The sequence below is a fragment of the Squalius cephalus genome (assembly GCF_949319135.1).
Source record: "Squalius cephalus genome assembly, contig: scaffold_97, whole genome shotgun sequence".
NCBI lineage: Eukaryota > Metazoa > Chordata > Actinopteri > Cypriniformes > Leuciscidae > Squalius > Squalius cephalus.
The window spans coordinates 61,762-84,120 of NW_027645819.1; the positions used below are offsets into that span (position 1 = coordinate 61,762).

General features: G+C 38.2%; 1 protein-coding gene across 2 annotated transcripts in view; it reads left to right on the plus strand.

Moving 5' to 3' along the window:
- LOC307154179 (stonustoxin subunit alpha-like) overlaps positions 1 to 22,315 on the plus strand; it is a 46,488-nt gene extending 24,173 nt beyond the window's left edge. For both annotated transcript variants that reach the window (XM_079898943.1, XM_079898944.1), the window contains 3 exons: positions 4,336 to 6,066; positions 21,300 to 21,335; positions 21,550 to 22,315. In XM_079898943.1, the coding sequence (XP_079755069.1) occupies positions 4,336 to 6,066; positions 21,300 to 21,335; positions 21,550 to 21,842 (2,060 nt within the window). In that variant the 3' untranslated portion in view covers positions 21,843 to 22,315. The remainder of the gene's footprint in view (positions 1 to 4,335; positions 6,067 to 21,299; positions 21,336 to 21,549) is intronic.
- Positions 22,316 to 22,359: the final 44 nt, after the last annotated feature.

A 22,359-nucleotide genomic window follows, 5' to 3' on the forward strand; every position in this document is an offset into this window, starting at 1 on the left:
CCACCATCACTCCACCTGCCCTTACGAGACCCTCCACCTGCCCTCATGAGACCCACCATCACTCCACCTGCCCTTATTGCCTCAGATTGTGAAGCACAACACATCACACAACAACCTCAGGCACGAAGGAACGGCTCACCTCTGGCGGTCAGCTGATTCATCAGAATAAAGCCACAGAATGGGAACCGCTGTGTTGAGATGGCAGAAGGATGTGGGGTTCAGCACCTGTAGTCTACATACATGACTGTAGTTTGAATAAAGCTTTGTTTCATGTGTTGACTTGTATATGCATTTGTTTATTGTGTGATGGTGACTTTGATTCATTCTTTTACTAATTTATTAATATTTCTCATTGTTGTCAGTAAATAAAATACAATTAATTAATGCTTTATTTATTGTTTGAATGTAGATGTTCACTATATACACATCTAGAGTGTATTCATGCATAGCTATTTCATATGACATACATGACATTTTGTTTGTTTTATTGAATTATATAATTTACAGTAAAAAGTAATATAATTAATTGATCAGCATTTATCGTTGTTATTATTGTATGTTTTGGGCTGGGATAACAATGCAATTCATTCTGGGGTAATATTAATTTTTAATAATGATACTTAAATTTTTCGAGTATAAAATCAACAGTTTTCTCCAAAGGTGAATCTCCCTTTGTGCAGACATTTCAAACGCTGAGGAAAACCGTTCTAGGTAGGGCTGTCGAGTAAATGTGAGGTAAATGTATGTATGTATGTATTTATACGTATTTATACATATATATACATATATATATATATATATATATATATATATATCATGGGTTTGCAAACATGTTATGAGATTTTATACACAGGGAAAAACCTATAAGGTTGAATATCAATATATATTTTCTTAAATGATTAATTATATAATACATTTAAAAAAAATGCATTTTCTGTTATTTATAGGCCTGAGGGATGAAACGAGAGTTAATTTTTTTTTTTTTATATATATAGTTTTATTTGTAAGTTATGATACATGAAACAAAACAAATATACATGACATTACATTTGTCATTTTTCTTTTACAAAATCAGACCCCCCCCCCCCCCCCCCAAAAAAAAAAAAAAAAAAAAAAACATTTAAAAACAAAATTACATTTAAAAAGCACAACAGCAATTCAGACCCCACTTAATTGGCTGTACTTATCATTAGCATAAAATCTAAAACATAAAACATACGGAATGTTAATGCAATTAATTTGCAGTAAGAGAAGGTAAAAGCTCCAGAAAAGGTCCCCAAATTTTTTCAAAAGTTTTTGGTGATTTCCTTACATTGAAAAGGATTTTCTCGGGGGTGCAATATGAGATGAGTTCATTGATCCATTGTTTTCTTGATGGAGAATGAGCCGACTTCCAGTTCACTAATATACATTTTTTCCCCGCAGTTCCTGCCAACAGTGTGAAATACTTTTTATGATGAGAGGGACCTAATAAATCAGTATCCCCTAATATCCAAATTCTAGGATCGTTACTAATTGGAATACCTATAACCTTTGAAGATACATCAATTATATATTCCCAAAAATCATTCAAAACAGGGCAATTCCAAAGCATATGGAGTAAATCTCCCTCAGATGCTTTACACCTTTGACATTTTGCAGATATATCAGTATTTAACATGTGAAGTTTCTGAGGAGTATAATATGTTCGATGCAGGATATTAAATTGGATTTGTCTATGTTTGGTAGATATTAACATAGTTTGCATTCTTTCCATAATACATTCCCACTCCATCAGATCATATTTACAGTCAAGGTCTCTTTCCCATCTCTGCTTCAAGATTACGTTGTCAAATGGCTTAAAATTATTTGTTAATGTGCTATATCCTACAGAAGCAATACCCTTTGGGGAGGACACAATCGTGTTAAACATAACATTTTCAAACGGCGATAGCATTGGACTTTTAGGAAATGTCTGGGGGGTGATCTCTTTGACCCAATGCCTGACTTGTAAATATTTGAAGAAATTATGTTTTGGGATTTTATATTTCTGGGATAGAAATTCAAAGCTCATTAAAGAGTTATTGGCATACAAGTCATCCAGTGTCTTTATACCTTTACTCGCCCATGCTTTTAGAATACTATCAGCAATACCAAGAGGTATAATAGGGTTTTCACAAAGGGGTAGATGCCTTAGCGGAACAGCACTAAGACCGCCTATATTATGCGATTCCATCCATGCGAAAAATGTATGAAGTATTAATGGGTTTTTAGTGAATGTAGACAAGCATCTTTTTGACCCCAAGAAGGGAACAACCTTTAGTGGGATGGAACCCATCTCCCACTGTTCTATTACTGTCCAGCTAGTATCAGCCTTATCAGGATGCAGCCAGATCCATATAGGCCGAAATTGCGAAGTTAAGTAGTAGTGTCTAAAATTTGGAAGTTGTAGTCCGCCTTTTTTATATGGTGCTTGAAGTTTAAGAAGTTTTACTCTGGGATTTTTGCCTTTCCATAGAAAGTCAGAAAGTGCTTTATTTAGTTCCGTAAAATACGACTTGGGGATGTTCAAGGGGAGACACTGAAATTTATACATATATTTAGGTAAGATTGTCATTTTTATAACATTGACTCTGCCAATTAATGATAAGGGTAATTCTTTCCATTTTAGCATATCATCTTTCACTCTGTCCAGAAGTATGGAGTAATTTTTTTTGAACATGTCATCATGTTTTAAGTCAATCTGAATACCTAAATATTTAAACCCATTAGTACACAGCTTTAGTGGTGTAACTATATATTTTAACTCATCTGGTATATTAATAGGAAATGCTTCACTCTTTTCATAATTCAATTTATAGCCAGATATATCACTGTATTCCTCAAATACACGTAGCAAGGGGGGGATAGAGAATTGTGGATTAGTCAGATATACCAACAAGTCATCAGCATAAAGGGATAATTTGTGTTCATTAGTACCAATTTTAATTCCCTTAATTACATTATGGGACCTTATTGCAATAGCGAGGGGTTCGACAGCCAGGGCAAATAATAAGGGAGATATAGGGCAGCCTTGCCTACAACCTCTAGATAATGTAAATGTATGTGACGTAATACCATTTGTAAACGAGAGTTAAATTTAACAAGAAAAAGAGGAAAACAAAGCAGTAAGCCACTTTTGCTTATGGATGAAAATGTTTGGATATAAAATAGCTAAAGAAATTAACAACATATTCAAGAGATGACAATTTTGGGATTTCGTAATAAAATATCGTTAAGGATAAAACGGTGGGTCACATTAGTAGGGTTAAATATAAGAACTTAAATCAACCCTAAATGTACTCACACAATAAATGGGCAGCAGTTTCTTCAAAAAGACCACAAAATGAGCAAGTTTAATCAATATCATAATATTTACAGACAGATGAATTAAACGTGCCGTTCAAATCTTTTAAGTTGTTGCGCTTGTGATAACGCATCGTAGGTCACATGATAACGTCAACATGGCAGATGTCCGGTTCTCATTCATACTCAACGAGATCTGGCTATAAAGTACCTACTCTTTTAGCGCTCGTTAAGTAAGTACTCATTGAAATTAAGTACCTACTCATTGAGTATGCGGTTTCGAACGCAGCCTGAGTGAGCACAACTGGCCACTCCCCAGGACCAGAGACAGAGAGGGTCGTAGAAAGCTGTGGATCTTAAGTAGTGTTTTCTATGAGTTCACTGTGTAGCCTGCTCCCTGAATCATGTAGTTAAACTTTCCACATTTATTGTATGTCATTATGTCAGTATCAGTATTTGCTTTCTACCATGCACAAATAAAAATGTCACTGAACCTTTGCTGTGTAATTGTAACAATGAGCACTCAAACACACCAAACCAACAATTACTAAAAACACACAAAAACTGATTTTGCACGGGCACTTTGCACTGCTCCCTGAATCGACGCGCTTATTCATTTGTGGATGTTAACTGAATCTGTAAGTCAGCTATGCTATTTACTTCTGAATATTATATTTCATTCTGGTGTGCTTAACGTTATCGCTACTGTGTAATAGTAGCCTATGCTTTTCACCAGCTAAACATATCCTATTTAATGCGTTCACTGTCTCTTTCACAGGCATCATTTGTAGTGGCCTATTTACAAACTGTTTGCTCAAGCATAGCGTTTTCTCGGAGTTCACTGTGTGCTTTCTATCATGCACAAATAAAAATGTCACTGAACTTTTGCTGTGTAATTGTAACAATGAGCACTCAAACACACCAAACCAACAATTACTAAAAACACACTCAAAAACTGATTTTGCACGGGCATTTTGCACTAGTACCTCTAAAAGTAATTTCTCATTTCAGGTGTCACTCTGTGGGATAAGAAATCATTGAGAGAAGATCTGGACAGTCGTCCACAGTCCAGGACAGATTTGAAGTTCAGTAGCTCCGACTCTCTCTCCAGTAAGTCCAGTCTCCTGGATGTGAGTGCTTCCCTGAAGGCCAGCTTCTTGGCAGGGCTGGTGGAGGTGGGAGGATCTGCCAAGTTCCTGCGTGACACCAAATCCTCAAACCAACAGTCCAGAGTTACAATGTATTACAGCGAACGCACAAGATTCGAACAGCTCAATATGACACAGCTGGGAGTGGGACAGATCACCTACCCTCAGGTCTTTGACCAGAAAACTGCAACTCATGTGGTCACAGGTGTACTATACGGAGCTCAGGCCGTCATGGTGTTTGATCGGACATTTTCAGAAGAGGAAGACAAGCAGGAGATTGAGGGAGAACTGAATATCATGGTCGAGAAGATTCCTCAATTTTCCATTAAGGGACACAGAGCTGTACATATGACAGATGCTCAAAAGAAAGTGGCTGAGAATATTGCCTGCACTTTTCATGGTGACATCCGCCTTGAGCAGAACCCCACCACTTACATGGAGGCCCTAGAGGTGTACAAGAAGCTCCCCGCTATACTGAAGGAGAATCCACAGAGTGCAGTTCCAATAAAAGTCTGGCTCTATCCTCTTTCTCTACTGGATACAAAAGCAGCTCAGTTGGAGAGAGAAGTTAGCACAAGTCTGGTTTCCAACACTGAAGATATAACAGAGGGGCTGGGAGAAGTACAGAGGACATGCAACGACCTCTCCAGAAAAACACTGGTAAATGTTTTCAAAGACATCAAAGAGAGGCTCCATTTATTTCAGGGCTCTCTTAGCATTTACAAAACGGTGCTCCTGAAAGAAGTGGCCAAGGTCTTGCCTGCTATACGAGGAGGAGAGAAGGAGCAACATTCATTGGAAGACATCCTGAAGATCCACTACAGCTCCCCATTTAATGCTAGCATGCCTAACCAGTGGTTAGATCATGCAAAGGCTGAACTTAACCTCTTGAGTTCTCACACCAAGATGCTGGAGGGAATCAATACTGAAGACTCAAACAGTCTCAACACCATCCTCTTTAATCTTAATATTGATGTTGTGGTGTGCTTGACCTTCACATCTCTGAAGTATGAAGACCCAGATCTCTCAACCCTGAAGAAGTTTCTGGAATCTGATGAGTTTAAAGGGCTAAATGTGGGAATGAAACACAATTCTAGCACTTTAGCACCTGCCAGAAAGTGGTTCAACGATCCTGATGTCATATCAAAGATGAGAGAGAACTTATCTCTTTTCAGAAGTTTTTCAGAGGCTAATAAAGATGAAAAGAGATATCGATTCATTATTTCTGCCATCTCTGATCCCTCCAATCCTGGCTCCTCTATCTATCTGTATGAATCAGGGAAGCTGACAGACACACAGTTCCAGCCCGTGTCGAAGCCTCCTCCACCAGAAGTGATGAAGGTCCTGGAGCGCGGTGTGATCCTGAAACTGCAGAAGTCCCCAACTGGAGAAACTGTGCAGTTCAGAGTGGAGTACCAGCAGGAGAAAGCAGATTCTGGCGCTGAGGAACAGTGGATTATCATAAACACATCTGATGAAGACTTTAATCTGACTGGATTGGAGTCTGGAAAGCAGTACTCGATCCGCTACAGGATACTGGGTAAAGTGGGAGTGAGTGAAGCCAGTGACACTATCGGCTCCATACCGTCTTCAGGTAAGTGTTATATGCACTTTTTTTTTTTTTTTGGATTAATCTTTATCTTTTAAAAAAATATATATTTTGCTTCATTCACAGTCAATGTTTGCATTGACAACCATATTTCCTAACATGTGTGGCTATAATTAAATGTGTAACATGTTGTAAAGTGTTTCCCACTTGACTGTATATATGAACGTATTATTTCCTTTGTTCATGTTGTTACAAATAGTCCTTAAAGACGCAGAGTATATTATGTATTTGATGTCTAATGTAGGCTACTATATTTAATCATATGACATTCACAATAAACAATACAAAGTCTTGAACAAGTGACACGTACATTTATCTGTATAAAAACCAATAGGACATTTGAAACCCTCTGGTGCTCCTCATTTGGGAGTCACTCTTATTCTCTTCGCGGTCAAAAGTGACCGGACGCCTGATATTGTTTTATTTAGTCAAATTTGTAAAATGTAAAATTGTATTTTGAGAGGATTTGATGGTAATTATTCATGTTTATGCAATAATTATGGTCCATTTATGCCATTAAAAATAATTTAAAAACAAATTAAAATTGTTTTGCATATTTTTTGCATATTTTTTTACAAATTTTTCAAAGAGATCTTCAGATGTCCACTTGAGTGGACAGCATGCGGTTATGGTTTAAACTGAAGATATACTGTATTAAATATAATACAATAATCGAACAGATAAAGTATGTGTATTTAACAAACTAATCAATACAATTATATCAAATCATGTGAAAACTATAAAATATATACAAAAAATATAAATGCAAAATATTGCAAAGGCTTCATACAACTTCATACAAGTTGCACTTGGCGTATCTTTGATATCAGAACATGAGGACATGATTCCATCAGAATTTTCTACAGTCTGTCAAGGTACAACTGTGGAAACCACTCAGATGCTCCCTCCAGTGCACCAGAGTATGGAGATTTACCCTTATTAGCTGATCATTCTGATTATGTTCAAGATGGACATGCACATTTCTATCATAGCCCTCCTCTGAGAAAACCTAGCGATACGTTTTTTTTTTTCAATCTCATCTGAAATGATCAGTGTTGGGGGTAATGTGTTACAAGTAACATGCATTACGTAATCAGATTTGTTTTAATGTTACGAGTAATGTATTGTAACATGCACTACCTAATCAGATTACTTTTTGATCTAACAAGTAATTAACTACAAGTAATGTGCATTACCTAATCAGATTACTTTTTGATGTAACGAGTAAAGAAACGCCTTACAAGTAACATGCATTACGTAATCAGATTACTTTTTGATGTTATGAGTTATGAAACGCATTACTAGTAACATGCATTACGTAATCAGATTACTTTTTGATGTTATGAGTAAAACACATTACAATAATGTGATTACGTCATCAGATTACTTTTTTAATGTTATGAGTAAAGAAACGCATTACTAGTAACATGCATTACGTAATCAGATTACTTTTTGATGTTATGAGTAAAACACATTACAATAATGTGCATTACGTCATCAGATTACTTTTTGATGTTATGAGTAAGGAAACGCAAGTAACATGCATTACATAATCAATTACTTTTTGATGTTATGAGTAATAAATCGCATTACAATAACGTGCATTACAAAATCAGATTACCTTTTGATCTAACAAGTAATACATTACAAGTGTCATACATTATGTAATCACATGACTTTTTTCGATGTCAATGAAAATTACATTCTAATAATACAAATACATTTATTTACAGTAAAAAAATCACTGCAGATTAAGTTTTTAAGTTTTAAATTTCAAAAACAATATTCACATTATAATTATGAATTGTAGCTGAAATATAGCAATTGATGCATGATGTCCACTACAGTGGACATGTGATTAATCAGAGTTTTCTCTCAATCTAAAATCAAAACTTGGAAAATTTTACTGTGATGTGACTCATTAGATATTGCTTGATGCTGCAATATATATATATTTTTTTTTTATATATATATCTTTTCCACTGCGTGGTACGACTCGACTCGGTACGGCACGGTTCAGTTCGCTTTAGCTCGGTTGCTTTTCCACTGCAGTTAGTACCGCTTCAAAGTTGGTGGGACTGATCGTTATAGTTGCCGTCTCTACTACCATGACACCATCATATTAAATGCGAATTTTTCATTCCGTGTTGCCCCATCCGCTCCTCTGCAACCAACGAGAGGAACGTCTGCACCTCGTCCACTGACCACGATTCAGCCATTTATTTTTTTGAAGTTTATACTCTTTTTTTTGAAGCAAATACTTTTAAAACAGGTGCTACAGCGTTGGCTGTTGTCTACTGGCTATTTAAATCTAGCAGGTTTAGTGTCTCGTGTCGTAAATACAATGACGCTGGTAGTGATGATTCTGTCTGACCAATCAGTGATCTGCAGTGTTTTCACGTCACATTTTAGTATCGGTACGGTACGCTTGGAACCTCAACAGAGGTGGAACCATTTAAAGCGAGCCGAAGCGAGCCGTACCGTACCATGCAGTGGAAATGCATCATAAGTGAGCCGTACTGAACCGAGCCGTCCCGTACCATGCAGTGGAAATGCGTCATAAGTGAGCCGTACTGAACCGAGCCGTACCGTACCATGCAGTGGAAAAGCGCCATATGGAGAGGCTTGTGAACTCTCTAGTAGTTTTTGGACAAAATTACTTACTTTTAAGATGTGGATTTGAATGTTTTTATTTTTTTTATTTTTTTAAAGAAATTCTCAAATAATACTTTTTATATTGTTATTTTAGAGTTTCACCCCTTCATTGCTGAGCACTTTTTTTCTGCATCGTGGCCGATTTGTAGATTGAACAAATGGTACAAATGTGGTCGATTTCACATTAATTTACTATGGTCGGTCATTTTTGATCGAAGAGCACAAGTGTGACTACATTTTTTATGACCACTTAGCCTGCTCAAACCATGCCCTCAATTTTTTTGTGTGTTCCACATTCCAAATACCATAAAAGTCACCAAGTTTTGCACCATTCCGATGAAGCTGTGGTTTTTAAAAAATAATTAAATCAAAAAATGTAACTAAAACAGACCAAAGAGCACCAGATGATATAGCTGACATAAAAATAAAATAAATAAATAAACAACAACAATCATAATCAAAACACAAACACAAAAACAAATAATCAACTTAAAACACAAAAACTGTTGATTCTTAAAGGATTAGTTCACTTTCAAAAAATTTTTTTGCTAATAATTTACTCACCCCGATGTCATCCAAGATATCCATGTCTTTCTTTCTTCAGTCGAAAAGAAATTAAGGTTTTTGAGGAAAACATTCCAGGATTTTTCTTCATATAATGGACTTCAATGGCAACCAATGGTTTGAAGGTCCAAATGTCCGTCTCAATGCAGCTTCAAAGTATCGACACGATCCCAGTCGAGAAATAAGAGTCTTATCCAGCGAAACGATCGGTCATTTTCACAAAAAAAAAAAAATAATAATTATAATATATACTTTTTAACCACAAATGCTCGTCATGTACCATCGTGTACCAGATGTGCCACGTATTATGTCATCACGTTGGAAAGGTCACAAAAAAATAATAATAATAAAAATAAATTAAAACAAAGATGTCAGACAATTTTGAAGTTGGAGGAGAAAATGAGATGAAATTTTTCGCCCTTCCCAACCTCTCTGAACACACAGACAAATAACTTAGATGACGTGACGCGTGACCTTTCCAACGTGATGATGTAATACGTGGCACTTCTCAGAGATGGTACACGACGAGCATTTGTGGTTAAAAAATATATATATATATTTTTTTTTTAGAAAATGACCAATCGTTTTGCTAGAAGTCAAGTCAAGTTATCTTCATTTATATAGCGCTTTTAACAATGTAGATTGTTTCAAAGCAGCTTTACAGAGATAAACGTATAATTTAAGGTAACAGAGATTGTTTTGGCTTTATAGCGGTTCTTTAATAAAGTTATTTTCCAGCTAAAAAGTTAGTTTTGATTGATTTGCTTCCGTCACAACGATCATTTGTTATTAAATTAGGGGCCGCTAAGACGACACCATTCTCTCTACACAAACTTTAAACGCAGACCTGTGAGAAACGCTGATGGTGTTCACATGCGCATTAAGAATTGGTTCTATAGTTATGTGCGTTTGAATATATGTGCGCAGATTTGGATTTCCCTACAAGCCAAGCCTAAACAAAGTACTGGTCTTTTCTTATAAATTTTGATGCAGAATTTTATTTTATTTTATCACTTCTGGGTAGGTACGCAAAACGAATTTCCCGAAAACGCTTTATCTGTAGAGTGGTAAAGGGATCCTCCATAGGGAGAGACTAGTTGGCACTTCAGCACTGCGTTGTCATTGGGATGAAAGACACCAAAATTAGCGTAGATGCCATTCTTCTTATGATGTAACGAGTACATCAGGATTTATGGGAAGTGTTCCCGGTTCCGGCTGACCTAATCTATGCAGCCTAACATTGAATTATAGAAGTCTATAATGTATTATGTGAATGCTAGGTCAAAGAGATGTGTTTTTAATCTTGCTTTGAACTGACGAGTTGAAGAGTGTGTCTGCTTCCCGGACAATGTTAGGAAGACTGTTCCAAAGTTTTGGTGCTAAATAGGAGAAGGATCTACCGCCAGCAGTCGATTTTGATATTCTAGGTATTATCAACTGGCCGGAATTTTGAGATCGCAATAGGCGTGAAGGACTATAATGCGTTAAGAGCTCGCTCAAGTACTGCGGAGCTAAACCATTTAGTGCTTTGTAAGTAATCAGAAATATTTAAAAATTTATGCGATGTTTAATAGGGAGCCAGTGCAGTTTTGACAGAACCGGGCTAATATGGTCATACTTCCTGGTTCTGGTAAGAACTCGAGCTGCTGCGTTTTGAACTAGCTGTAGTTTGTTTATTACGTGTGCAGGGCAACCACCCAGTAGAGCATTACAGTAATCTAGCCTTGAGGTCATGAACGCATGAACTAACTGTCCTGCATTTGTCAATGAGAGCATATGGCGTAATTTAGATATATTTTTAAGATGGAAAAATGCAGTTTTACAGATACTAGACACGTCACTTTCAAATGAAAGGTTGGTATCAAATGGCGCTTTTCCATTACCAGTACCAGCTCAACTCGACTCGCCTCGGCTCAGCTCGGCTCGCTTTTCGCTCCGTTTTCCATTGCAGATAGTACCTCCACAATAGTACCTGGTCGTCATAGCGACGCCGCAGGAACTGCCGTGACTTAATCTTCTACGCGACACACACCCGCTACCCACACACACAGGACAATGGAGGAAATCAAGTGTATGCTGTTTTTGGATGTTTTTGTTTTTGCTGTTTTTTATTCAGTCTGGCGTGTGCATTGATGACGCAGTGAATAGTGATGATTCTCTCTGACCAATCAGCAGTCTGCCGTGTTTTCACGTCACATTTTAGTATCGCCTCAGCTCGCTTAGAACCTCGCTGGAGGTGGTACGAAAAAAAGTACCTGGAAGCGGGTACAGGTACAACTTTTACACAGTGGAAAACCAAACAAAGGCGAGTCGAGTCGAGCCGAGCCGAGCCGAGGCGAGCTGGTACTGTGTAGTGGAAAAGCGCCAAAAGAGCACACCCAGGTTCCTAACCGACGACGAAGACTTAACAGAGCAGCCATCAAGTGTTAGACAGTATTCTAGGTTATTACGTGAGGAAGTTTTTTGTCCAATAAGTAGAAACTCTGTTTTTTCAGAATTTAGAAGTAGGAAATTCCGAGTCATCCAATTTTTTATATCCGCTATGCATTCCGTTAATTTTGTGAATTGGTAAGTTTCGTTAGGTTTTGAAGAAATATAGAGCTGAGTATCGTCAGCATAACAGTGGAAGCTAATTCCATGTTTCCTAATGATATCTCCTAATGGTAGCATGTACAGAGTGAACAGCGGTCCTAGTACTGAGCCTTGTGGTTGGTATCTGCGAGCCCCCAGATACCAACCAAAAAAAGACAGGCACCATTACCACCCAAGCCTGCGGGCCCAGCTCGCCCTCCCCCTCCTCCTGTGAGAGCTCTTCGGCCTCTGCCACAACGCCAGGGCCCACACCCTCCTCCATCTGCTCGAGGTGAACCAAAAACAACTGATACCAGCTCTCAGTGATATGTGTCGGGTCCCCGTTTTGATAACAGTAACTTTCTCAAATGTTTACTGAACAAGCGGGAACCCAGTATGCCTGTATCTTGCTCTATTGCTGTTCTATTACAAGATAGAAAGTCTAAGGCCTTCAATAGCCGTACAGCAAACCTAACTAATCTGGTGCCTATTACACGTCAAACTAATATTGCTGTGGGGAAAAGTAAATCTGTTAAGTTAGCACTCCTTAACATCCGCTCACTTAAAAATAAATCACTCCTAGTCAACGACTTGATAACCACAAACAATCTGGATTTTATGCTTCTAAATGAAACCTGGCTAGAAGACAGCAGCAGTGCAACAATCCTCAATGAAGCAGCCCCTCCTAACTTTACTTTTATGAGTGTCTGCAGAGCTGCTAAGAGAGGTGGGGGTCTAGCTGCTCTTTTTAAAGATATCTATCAATGTAAGCAAATATCATTTGGGAATTACCTGTCTTTCGAATATCTGGGTATTGTGTTAAAAGGTGCTCCACGCATTTTACTTATCATTATTTACAGGCCTCCAAAATACTCTCCAGCCTTTGCTGAGGACTTTACAGAAGTGTTATCAACAATTACATCAGAGTTTGACTGTTTTGCCATTGCTGGAGATTTTAACATCCACATAGATAATGCAGAAAACAATATGGCAAAAGAAATCAATACTGTTTTAAAAACTTTTGATCTGACTCAGCATGTTCATGGACCCACACACAACCGTGGACACACTCTAGATTTACTTATCAGTAAGGGTCTAAACATTTCATAAATTTTTATTAAGGATGTAGCACGGTCTGATCATTTCTGTATTTTCTTTGATATATTGATCTCTCCTGCCACTGAAGCTAGATCTGTGTCTGTCAAGAAGAGATGCTTAAATGAGAACACCAGTGTACTATTTATGAAGGCTATATCCTTAACACCAAGCATATCTGCAGTCTCTGTTGATTTTCTCCTTGATTCTTTTAACTCAAAAGTTAAAAGTGTAATTGATGATATTGCTCCTGTTAAAGTCAGGAAGAAGAGTGGCAGACAAAAAGCACCTTGGAGAAACTCAACAGCAGTGCAAAATATGAGAAGACAATGCAGAAAAGCAGAGCGCATGTGGCGGAAGACAAAACTTGTAGTCCATTATAACATCTACAAAGACTGCATCCATGCTTTTAATATGGAACTAGGCAAAGGTAGACAGACTTTCTTCTCAAATATTATAAACAGTAATTTAAACAACACACGCACTCTTTTTGCTACTGTAGAGAGACTGACAAACCCCCCAAGCCAGATTCCCAGTGAAATGCTCTCAGAGAACAAGTGTAGTGACTTTGCTTCTTTCTTCTCTGAGAAAATCAATAATATCAGAAAGGTGATCAGCACATCCTTGAGTTGCCCTGGGGTCAGACAGATCAGACCACCTGAGAAAGTAGTTACTATGTCTGATTTCAAAGAAATTGATGGCAAAATTTTGGAAGAAACCGTACAGCACTTTAAAACATCAACCTGCACTCTTGACACACTTCCCACATCATTTTTCAAAAGTGTGTTAAACAGTTTAGAAGCAGATCTTCTAGAAGTGGTAAATGCTTCACTTCTCTCTGGGAGTTTTCCAAACTCCCTGAAAACTGCAGTTGTCAAGCCCCTCCTGAAAAAGAACAATCTGGATAAGACCATATTAAGCAACTATAGACCGATCTCAAATCTTCCTTTCATAGGCAAGATCATTGAAAAAGTTGTCTTCAATCAGCTGAACAAATTCTTATGCTCAAATGGATACTTTGACAATTTTCAATCTGGTTTCCGACCGCACCACAGCACAGAGACAGCGCTCATAAAGATAACCTAACCCTAACCCTAACATATCACACCAGTCCTCAGGTCTTTACACTGGCTCCCAGTTAAATTTAGGATTGATTTTAAAGTATTATTACTGGTATATAAATCATTCAATAGCCTAGGACCTCAATATATTGCAGATATGCTCACTGAATATAAACCCAACAGATCACTCAGATCACTAGGATCATATCAGCTAGAAATACCAAGGGTTCACTCAAAGCATGTTCAGTTCGAGTTTATTTTATCCCTTAGGAAATTGGTTTTGCACAGGTGCTGCACATCACAAAAAACACTCACATAGCAAACACTCACATAATAAACACTCATGATTACAGATTATTTAACATTAGAATAGCAGTTGGTATGAATGAGCATGGTGAGTCTGCTTTTAGCTATTATGCCAGCCGCAGCTGGAACCAGCTTCCAGAGGAGATCAGATGTGCTCCTACAGTAGTCACATTCACATCCAGACTCAAAACACATCTGTTTAACTATGCATTTAATGAATGAGCACTGTGCCAATGTTCGTCCGACTGTTTGTACTGTACTGTATTTTTATTTTTCTAAACTGTTTTAATTATTATTTTTTCTTTTTATTATTTTAATTTATTCTATGTAAAGCACTTTGAATTGCCACTGTGTATGAAATGTGCTATATAAATAAACTTGCCTTGCCTTGCCTTGCCTTGCCTTGTGGTACGCCATACTGAACTTTTACTGCTACAAACTGATAACGGTCAGATAAGTATGATTTAAACCATGCTAGTGCAATTCCACTAATGCCAACATAGTTTTCTAGTCTATTTAAAAGAATGTTGTGGTCAATGGTGTCAAATGCAGCACTAAGATCGAGTAACACTAATAGAGAGACACAACCACGATCGGATGATAAGAGCAAATCATTTGTGACTCTAACGAGAGCAGTCTCAGTACTATGGTACGGTCTAAATCCGGACTGGAAATCCTCACAGATATCATTTCTTTCAATAAAGGAACACAGTTGTGAGGATACTGCCTTTTCTAATATCTTTGACAGAAAAGGTCGATTCGAGATCGGCCTGTAACTGATTAATTCTGTAGGATCAAGTTGCATTTTTTTAACAAGCGGTTTAATCATAGCCAGCTTAAAGTTTTTGGTACGTATCCTAGAGACAAAGATGAATTAATGATATTAAGAAGAGGATCTATGACCTCTGGAAGCATCTCTTTCAGTAGCTTAGTCGGTATAGGGTCTAACATACATGTTGTCGATTTAAATGATTTAACGAGTTTGCAAAATTCTTCCTCTCCTATAGACCCTTTTACAGTTGGTAAACATGGTGACGTATTTGTGTGGGCGGGGCTTAGCTGGAGGCAGAAAGATCCCTCTGGCTGCTTCACTAACGTTAGTTTGCCAGTTTGTTAGCTTGTTTTTTAACAATGACTGGAGAAAATCCAATTTTATCTTAATGTGCAAGGTCACTCACTGTCCAGGACCACGACTGTTATTTGCAAAAGTTAATTTTAACGGATGGAACCAGATTGGCTGACCCGGGCCGTACACGCTTACTCAATGGATGGATGATCTGACAGGATTAACGTTAACGCTACCCCCGGTTGAGTGGCCTGACTTCTAAACCTAACATTACCCCATAGAGAAACTGAGGGTAAAGAGAAACTGAGGACATAAATCTTCAGATGCCTATAACTATGTGCTGAATGAATGGTCATGTAAAGACTTGTGTGGTACGATCCACAGTTCTGCCTAGCCAGCACCAAGAAGACGACAATGTAAAGAGTGACACTACGGTGCAATTTTAAAGATGTGGATATTTTCTAGAAATAAAAATTCCAGATACAGCATACTCATTTTTCATCGATTCTTGTACCCAACAACACAACAAGATGACATTTAATAATAAAAATAATAATTTAAGCTCCTTATTATGTAGCCGAATCTGTGCTGGTTTGTATTGGCCGCCTCCAGTTTTCCCTTTGTTTTGCCTCCAGCTAGCGCCGTGACGTAACTGTGACGTCGGCGCAAAAGGGGTCTATAGCAATAAATGAATAAAATATTTCCTCAGGGAGACTACAATGCACTGCCTGATGCGATACTGTAGTAGACGGTTGCATAGTTATAATTTTCTCCCTGATATTATCAATCTTATAAGTGAAGAAGTTCATAAAGTCATTACTGCTGTGTTGCTTGGAAACTTCGGTGCTTGAAGCTTTCTTTTTCGTTAGTTTAGCCACTGTTTCAAATAAAATTCTAGGATTAGGTTTATTTTATTCTAATAGGGTTGAAAAATAAGCAGATCTAGCAGCTTTTAAAGCCTCTCTGTAAGCAATCGAGCTCTCTTTCCATGAAATGCGAAATACCTCTAATTTTGTTTTCTTCCAGTTGCGCTCCATTTTTCTGGCTGCTCTCTTAAGGGCCTGAGTGTGCTCCTTGTACCACGGCGTTGGATTATTTTCTTTAATCTTCTTTAAGCGCAACGGAGCAACTGTGTCTAAAGTGCTGGAAAAGAGAGAGTTAAAAGTTTCTGCTGCAATATTGAGTTCTTCTAAGCTATCCGGGATGCTGAGATGATGAAACTGATTAGGAAGATTATTAATAAAGCAATCTTTAGTAGCAGAAGTGATAGGTCTAACATATTTGAAACATGGAGTCGGCTTTGCAGCCTTGGCTAAATGAAGTTTACACGAGACTAGATAATGATCTGAGATGTCAACGCTCTGCTGCAGAATTTCAACGGCATCAACATCTATTCCGTGTGATAATATTAGATCTAGAGTATGATTACGACGATGAGTAGGTCCTGACACGTGTTGTCTAACTCCAATTGAGTTTACAATGTCTTTAAATGCCAATCCCAATGCATCTTTTTCATTATCGATGTGTATATTAAAATCACCAACAATTAGTACTTTATCTGCAGTCAATATTAATTCTGATAGAAAGTCCGCAAATTCTTTGATAAAGTCTGTATGGTGCCCTGGTGGCCTGTATACAGTAGCCAGCACAAATCTCAAACGTGATTTATCGTTTACACTATATATTTTTACATTAAGCACCAACGCTTCAAAAGAATTATATTTAAAACTTGATTTCTTAGTGGTTTTGAAACTATTACTATAAATTACAGCAACACCTCCCCCTTTGCGTTTCAGACGAGGCTCATGTTTATAACAGTAATCTTGTGGGGTGGACTCATTTAAAGTAATGTAATCGTTTGGTTTTAGCAAGGTTTCTGTCAAACACAGCACATCTAGGTTATTATCTGAAATCATATCGTTAACAACGAGTGCTTTTGAAGTAAGCGATCGAATATTCAGCAACCCAAGCTTTAGCATTTGCTCATCTGTATTATAGTGTTTTTTTTATTTGTTGTTTGGGAGTTTTTTGGATTTCTAAATTCGGGGAACAGACACAGTCTCTATATGATGATAGCTAGGTGAAAGAGGCTCTATGTGATGGGATTTATCTGACCTGGGTGACGTGAGGCCGCTAGCAGACGGTCGGTTAAGCCAGTCTGTCTGCTTCCTGACCTGAGCCCCAGATTGTCATGTTTGAGCTCTAAGACTATGTGCCATATTACTAGAGAGAAGAGGAGCACCATCCCAGGAGGGATGAATACCATCTCTTTTCAACAGGTCAGGTTTGCCCCAAAAACTTTTCCAATTGTCTATAAATTCTATATTATGTTGCGGACACCACTTAGACAGCCAGCGATTCAGTGAACACAATCTACTAACTATCTCATCACTCCTGCGAACAGGAAGGGGGCCAGAGCAAATGCCTGAACAGTGCCTGACATCGTACTTGCGAGTTCACACACCTCTTTAATATTAATTTTGGTGATCTCCGACTGGCGGAGTCGAACATCATTAGTGCCGACATGAATAATGATCTTAGAGAATTTACGATTAGCATTAGCCAGCACTTTTAAATTTGCTTTGATGTCAGGCGCTCTGGCTCCCGGCAAACATGTGACTATGGTGGTTGGTGTCTCTATTTTCACGTTCCGTGTGATAGAATCGCCAATAACTAGGGCACAATCAACAGAACTCTCAGTGGGTGTTTCACTGAGCGGGGCAAATCGATTTGTTATGGTAATCGGAACGGAAGAGTGGTTTTTAGATCCGTGACTAGAGCGATCCCTCACTGTCACCCATTTGCCCGGCTACTCAGGCTCTACTTCAGCCGGAACCGACTCATGTAAAGTGTTCACTATGCTAGGCGCATCCAAAATAGTATCTGAAGCTCTAGCACTCTTACTATCCTCAATTAATGTTTGTCTCTAGTTCTGAAATCTTCTCTGTCAGCCTGACTGTCTCCTTGCATTTATCACATATAAATCCTATATTGCCGACAGAGAAGGCTATACTAAACATGTGACATGAAGTGCAGGTGACAATAACAGGACAAGACATTACTCACCGTGTTTGTTGAGTGATTCTTACTCACCTGAGCTTTTTATGAACTCAAAGCCGCGAGCGCGTGAGAAAAAAAAAAAAAAAATAGCTGAGCACACGGGTGGCGCGTTAACAGGCTAGCGAATTACTAGCGTGTTGTGCTAGTAGTGACGGAACACTTACATTTGTACTATGCAAATTATGTGCATTTTAGGTACTTTTAGTGTGAAATCATATTTATTTTGTCCATCAAAAGTGTGCTTTCACTTTAATTGAGCGTGAGCTCAATGGTGAATGAAAAATAGACTCGGCGCCAAAACCCTCAGCTTCACTACAGATCACGCGCTGCTCCTGCTCGCGGTGTGTGAATGCACTTCAACATGCACGCACGCCGAAAACAATTCGCACTGCTCGCAGGTGCGGTCTGAAACGGCCGTAATTCACAAGGTTTCCTACATGTGCGTTCCGTGTGAACGTGTGATGCTGATGTTGCGCAATGTTAATCATGCGGCGCCCGAGTTGAGCTTGTGCTTCAGAAAATGTAGCTTCAGCTTGTGTGGACGCTACCGCACTACTTGATCAACAAAAGAGCTTCGCTACTGAAAAGCTATTTGATTCAGAAAACAGTGACGCTACCACCATGCTATTGAGAAATGTAGTTAAGCTAGCAACGTCACTACTTGTAGCGACGCTACTGCCCAACACTGAAAGAAACCTCATTGCTTGACTTGCTACTCTCTGCTGACTCAGACGACGACATCTTCCGATCCTACGTCGGCCACCGTAGCTTCTCATTCGAGTTTGCAATTTGAGAGAAAGGCCGTGAGTTACTGACTGTTTGCAATTCGCAAATCTCACCACTAGATGCCGCTAAAAATCACACACTGCACCTTTAATAATAATCATTATTAATGCAAACCATGCAGAAGTTCATTGCAAAGGAAATAATCCTACTGAAACCCTTCTGCTCTCTTGCTCCAGTTTCTCTAATTGGAAACTCCCACCACCATTTCTACTAGTAACTAGTGCTAAACCGAACCCTCTGAGCGTCCCATACGCTCGTATAACACCAAAACACAACAGAAATTCACAAAAGACATCATTTTTATTTGCTCGCTGTTATCCTAATCTTTAGAATCCATACTGCGACTGTGACACATCGTCATATGAATGACTTTTGGTGGCGCTTTTGACATTTTCACAATAAATAAATGATTGTGATTACACTTGTCTGTCATGTTATGTTTTTCTTCATAACGTTACGTAGTTTGAAGAAATGGTTATGTGTTAGGCGTAGCGGGCTAACCTAGTGGCTCAAAACATCTTTTTAATGCTATATTGTTTCTAAAATTGTAATTTTCCAAATTCCGCCACATCTCTGTTCATTAAGTTTTATGCTGTTTAAATTATAAAAAGTGTATGTTTAGGTAAAAGGAAAATTATACAGATATCTTTATGCTATGAAAGATTTGTAAATATGTGATGTCCTGTAGTTGTAAAAACGTAATAATGCTACGTTTAAATGTTGCAGATACTTCCACATTATACATTTTAGCATCTATCCACATGTACAAAAAACATACATTTTTGTGTCTCTGAAAATTACGTATTAATATCTACGTATTAACAATGGGACCAGGCTGTTCAATGATAAAATGAGAAAGATGAGAACAGATTCAATATTTTAGTATACTTAATATACTGTATGAATTAGTTCCCCACATCATGACAGCAATATTACAGACAACACAACTCACCGTATTCTCTGTTGTCAGTTTGTCTTATTGCAAATACTTGAACGAGTTGAACGTGCTTTAAGCCAATAATTAAACCAGTATATCTGACATTAAATCCCCATACTCTGTGACTCTAAGTAGACACTATTGATGACAACAACCCTTTTGTGAACATGAAGGAAACTTTAAATATTTGCTGTTAAAATCACACATTTAAATACTGCTGATTCTATTGATACCAAAAGTTGAATGAATATCTGATAACAATATGTTTTTAAGAATGTAAGAGATATGATTTTGTGATATCAGCATTAAAAACCAAACATCAATGATGCATTTTTATGATTTTAATAATTTTAATAATTAGAACTAAAATGTGGCTTTCATGTATTCACAGAAATTCTCATAATAAACAGTACATTTACATTTAGTCATTTAGCAGACGCTTTTGTCCAAAGCGACTTACAAATTAGGACTAAATTAAGCGAGTCATCGTGAAGAGGCAAAAACAATGCAAGAAGTGCTCAAAAAACCAAGTGCAGGCATTGTTCAGAGTAGCATAAGCCCGATAAGCGAGGATTTAAAGGAAAAGGAAAGATTTTTTTATGAGGTTAAGTGCTCACGGAAGAGATGGGTTTTCAGCTGTCTTTTGAATGTTGCCAGGGACATGTTTCAACTGCTCATCCACACAGTCCAGACCACATTCACTCAGCCATTCTATCCGGGGTTTGGGGCTTTCAGTAGAATGATTAAAATGATTGAGCATTAGACATGTATTGATCAATTGATGTCTTTCTAAAAAAGAATAAAAAGGAGGTAGAGGTTTAATCCAAGTCTTATAAAGCAATATGATTACTTTGTATATGATTAATATGATTAACCATATTCCCTCTGATCAGATTTGTGCTCAGTTCATGTCTACAGAAGCCAAATCAAATATGGTGACATGTCAATAATATCAAACCCTCAACAGTGGTTGTGTCAGGATCTGGGCTCAGTAAACAGCAGAGACATCTCTAAATATCTTCTGTGTTGGAGGATTTCTGCATGTTTTAGCAATGGATGCAGGATCACTTTCTCTTGACTTGATAATCACACTCTTCATGTCTGCTGATTTCCACAGTCACTGTTCCCAAGACCAGGAGCGAGTTCCTTCAATGTAAGTCAGAAAACAAGCAGAGAAACTCACTGAGTGTGTTCATGTTCTTCCTGGAGAAGCTGAAAGAAACATGACAGAAGAGTTTTAGAGTTGATCATGTGAATGATGATTGAACTGCACTGAGACACTGCTGATATATTGAACATGAAGAGTTCAGATACATTAAAAGATCAGATTCATAATTCCTGATTGTGATGTGTTTTATCTCCATCAGATTCCCGTCAGCTCACTCCGGATCTGAACACAGCGGAAAGGTACCTTGTTGTGTCTGAGGAGAACAGAATGATTACTAGCACTCACACAACGCTTCAGCGGTATCCCTATATTCCAGAGAGATTTGATTTGCCTCAGGTGTTGTGTAGAGAGAGTGTGAGAGGACGCTCTTACTGGGAGATTGAGTGGCGTGGTGATGGTGTGTATGTATCAGTGTCATATAAGAGTATCTGTCACATGCCTGTCCTGTCTCGTGTAGCACATGTGGTGTTTGTGTTCCTGTCATTGTTTTGACCCCACCCTCCTTGTTATCTTATTATTGGTTTCATTTGCCCCACCTGTTGTTCCTCATTACCTGCCTGATTTGTCCCTTTTATAAGTTCCTTTGTGTTTGCAGTCTGTGTCGGATCGTTGTCTTGTACACGTCTCCCGTTTCCCCGTGACCTATTTGGTATGTTCATTTTTGAAGTTGTTGTTGTTGTTGTTGTTGGTATTTTGTAATGTTTTCCCCCTTGTGGGTGTTTGTTTTACGTTGTTCTTTTGTTTATTAAAAACCCCTTTCCTCTGCACTTGAGTTTTCCTTGTTTTCTTAGTTTTCCGTGACAGAACGATCCGACCATGTCAAAAACTCAGCAGAGGAAGTCCCAGCATCCACTTGTTCCCCCGGTCTCATGCCAACAGTATGAACGCATTCTTCGTGTTCAATCGTTGATTGCGCTCCGCCAGCAGGGAACTGATCTAAGGAAGTTCGCGGTCAAATTCCTTAGTGCAGCAGAGGGACTGGGTCTTAATGAGGAGCCCCTCAAGGACC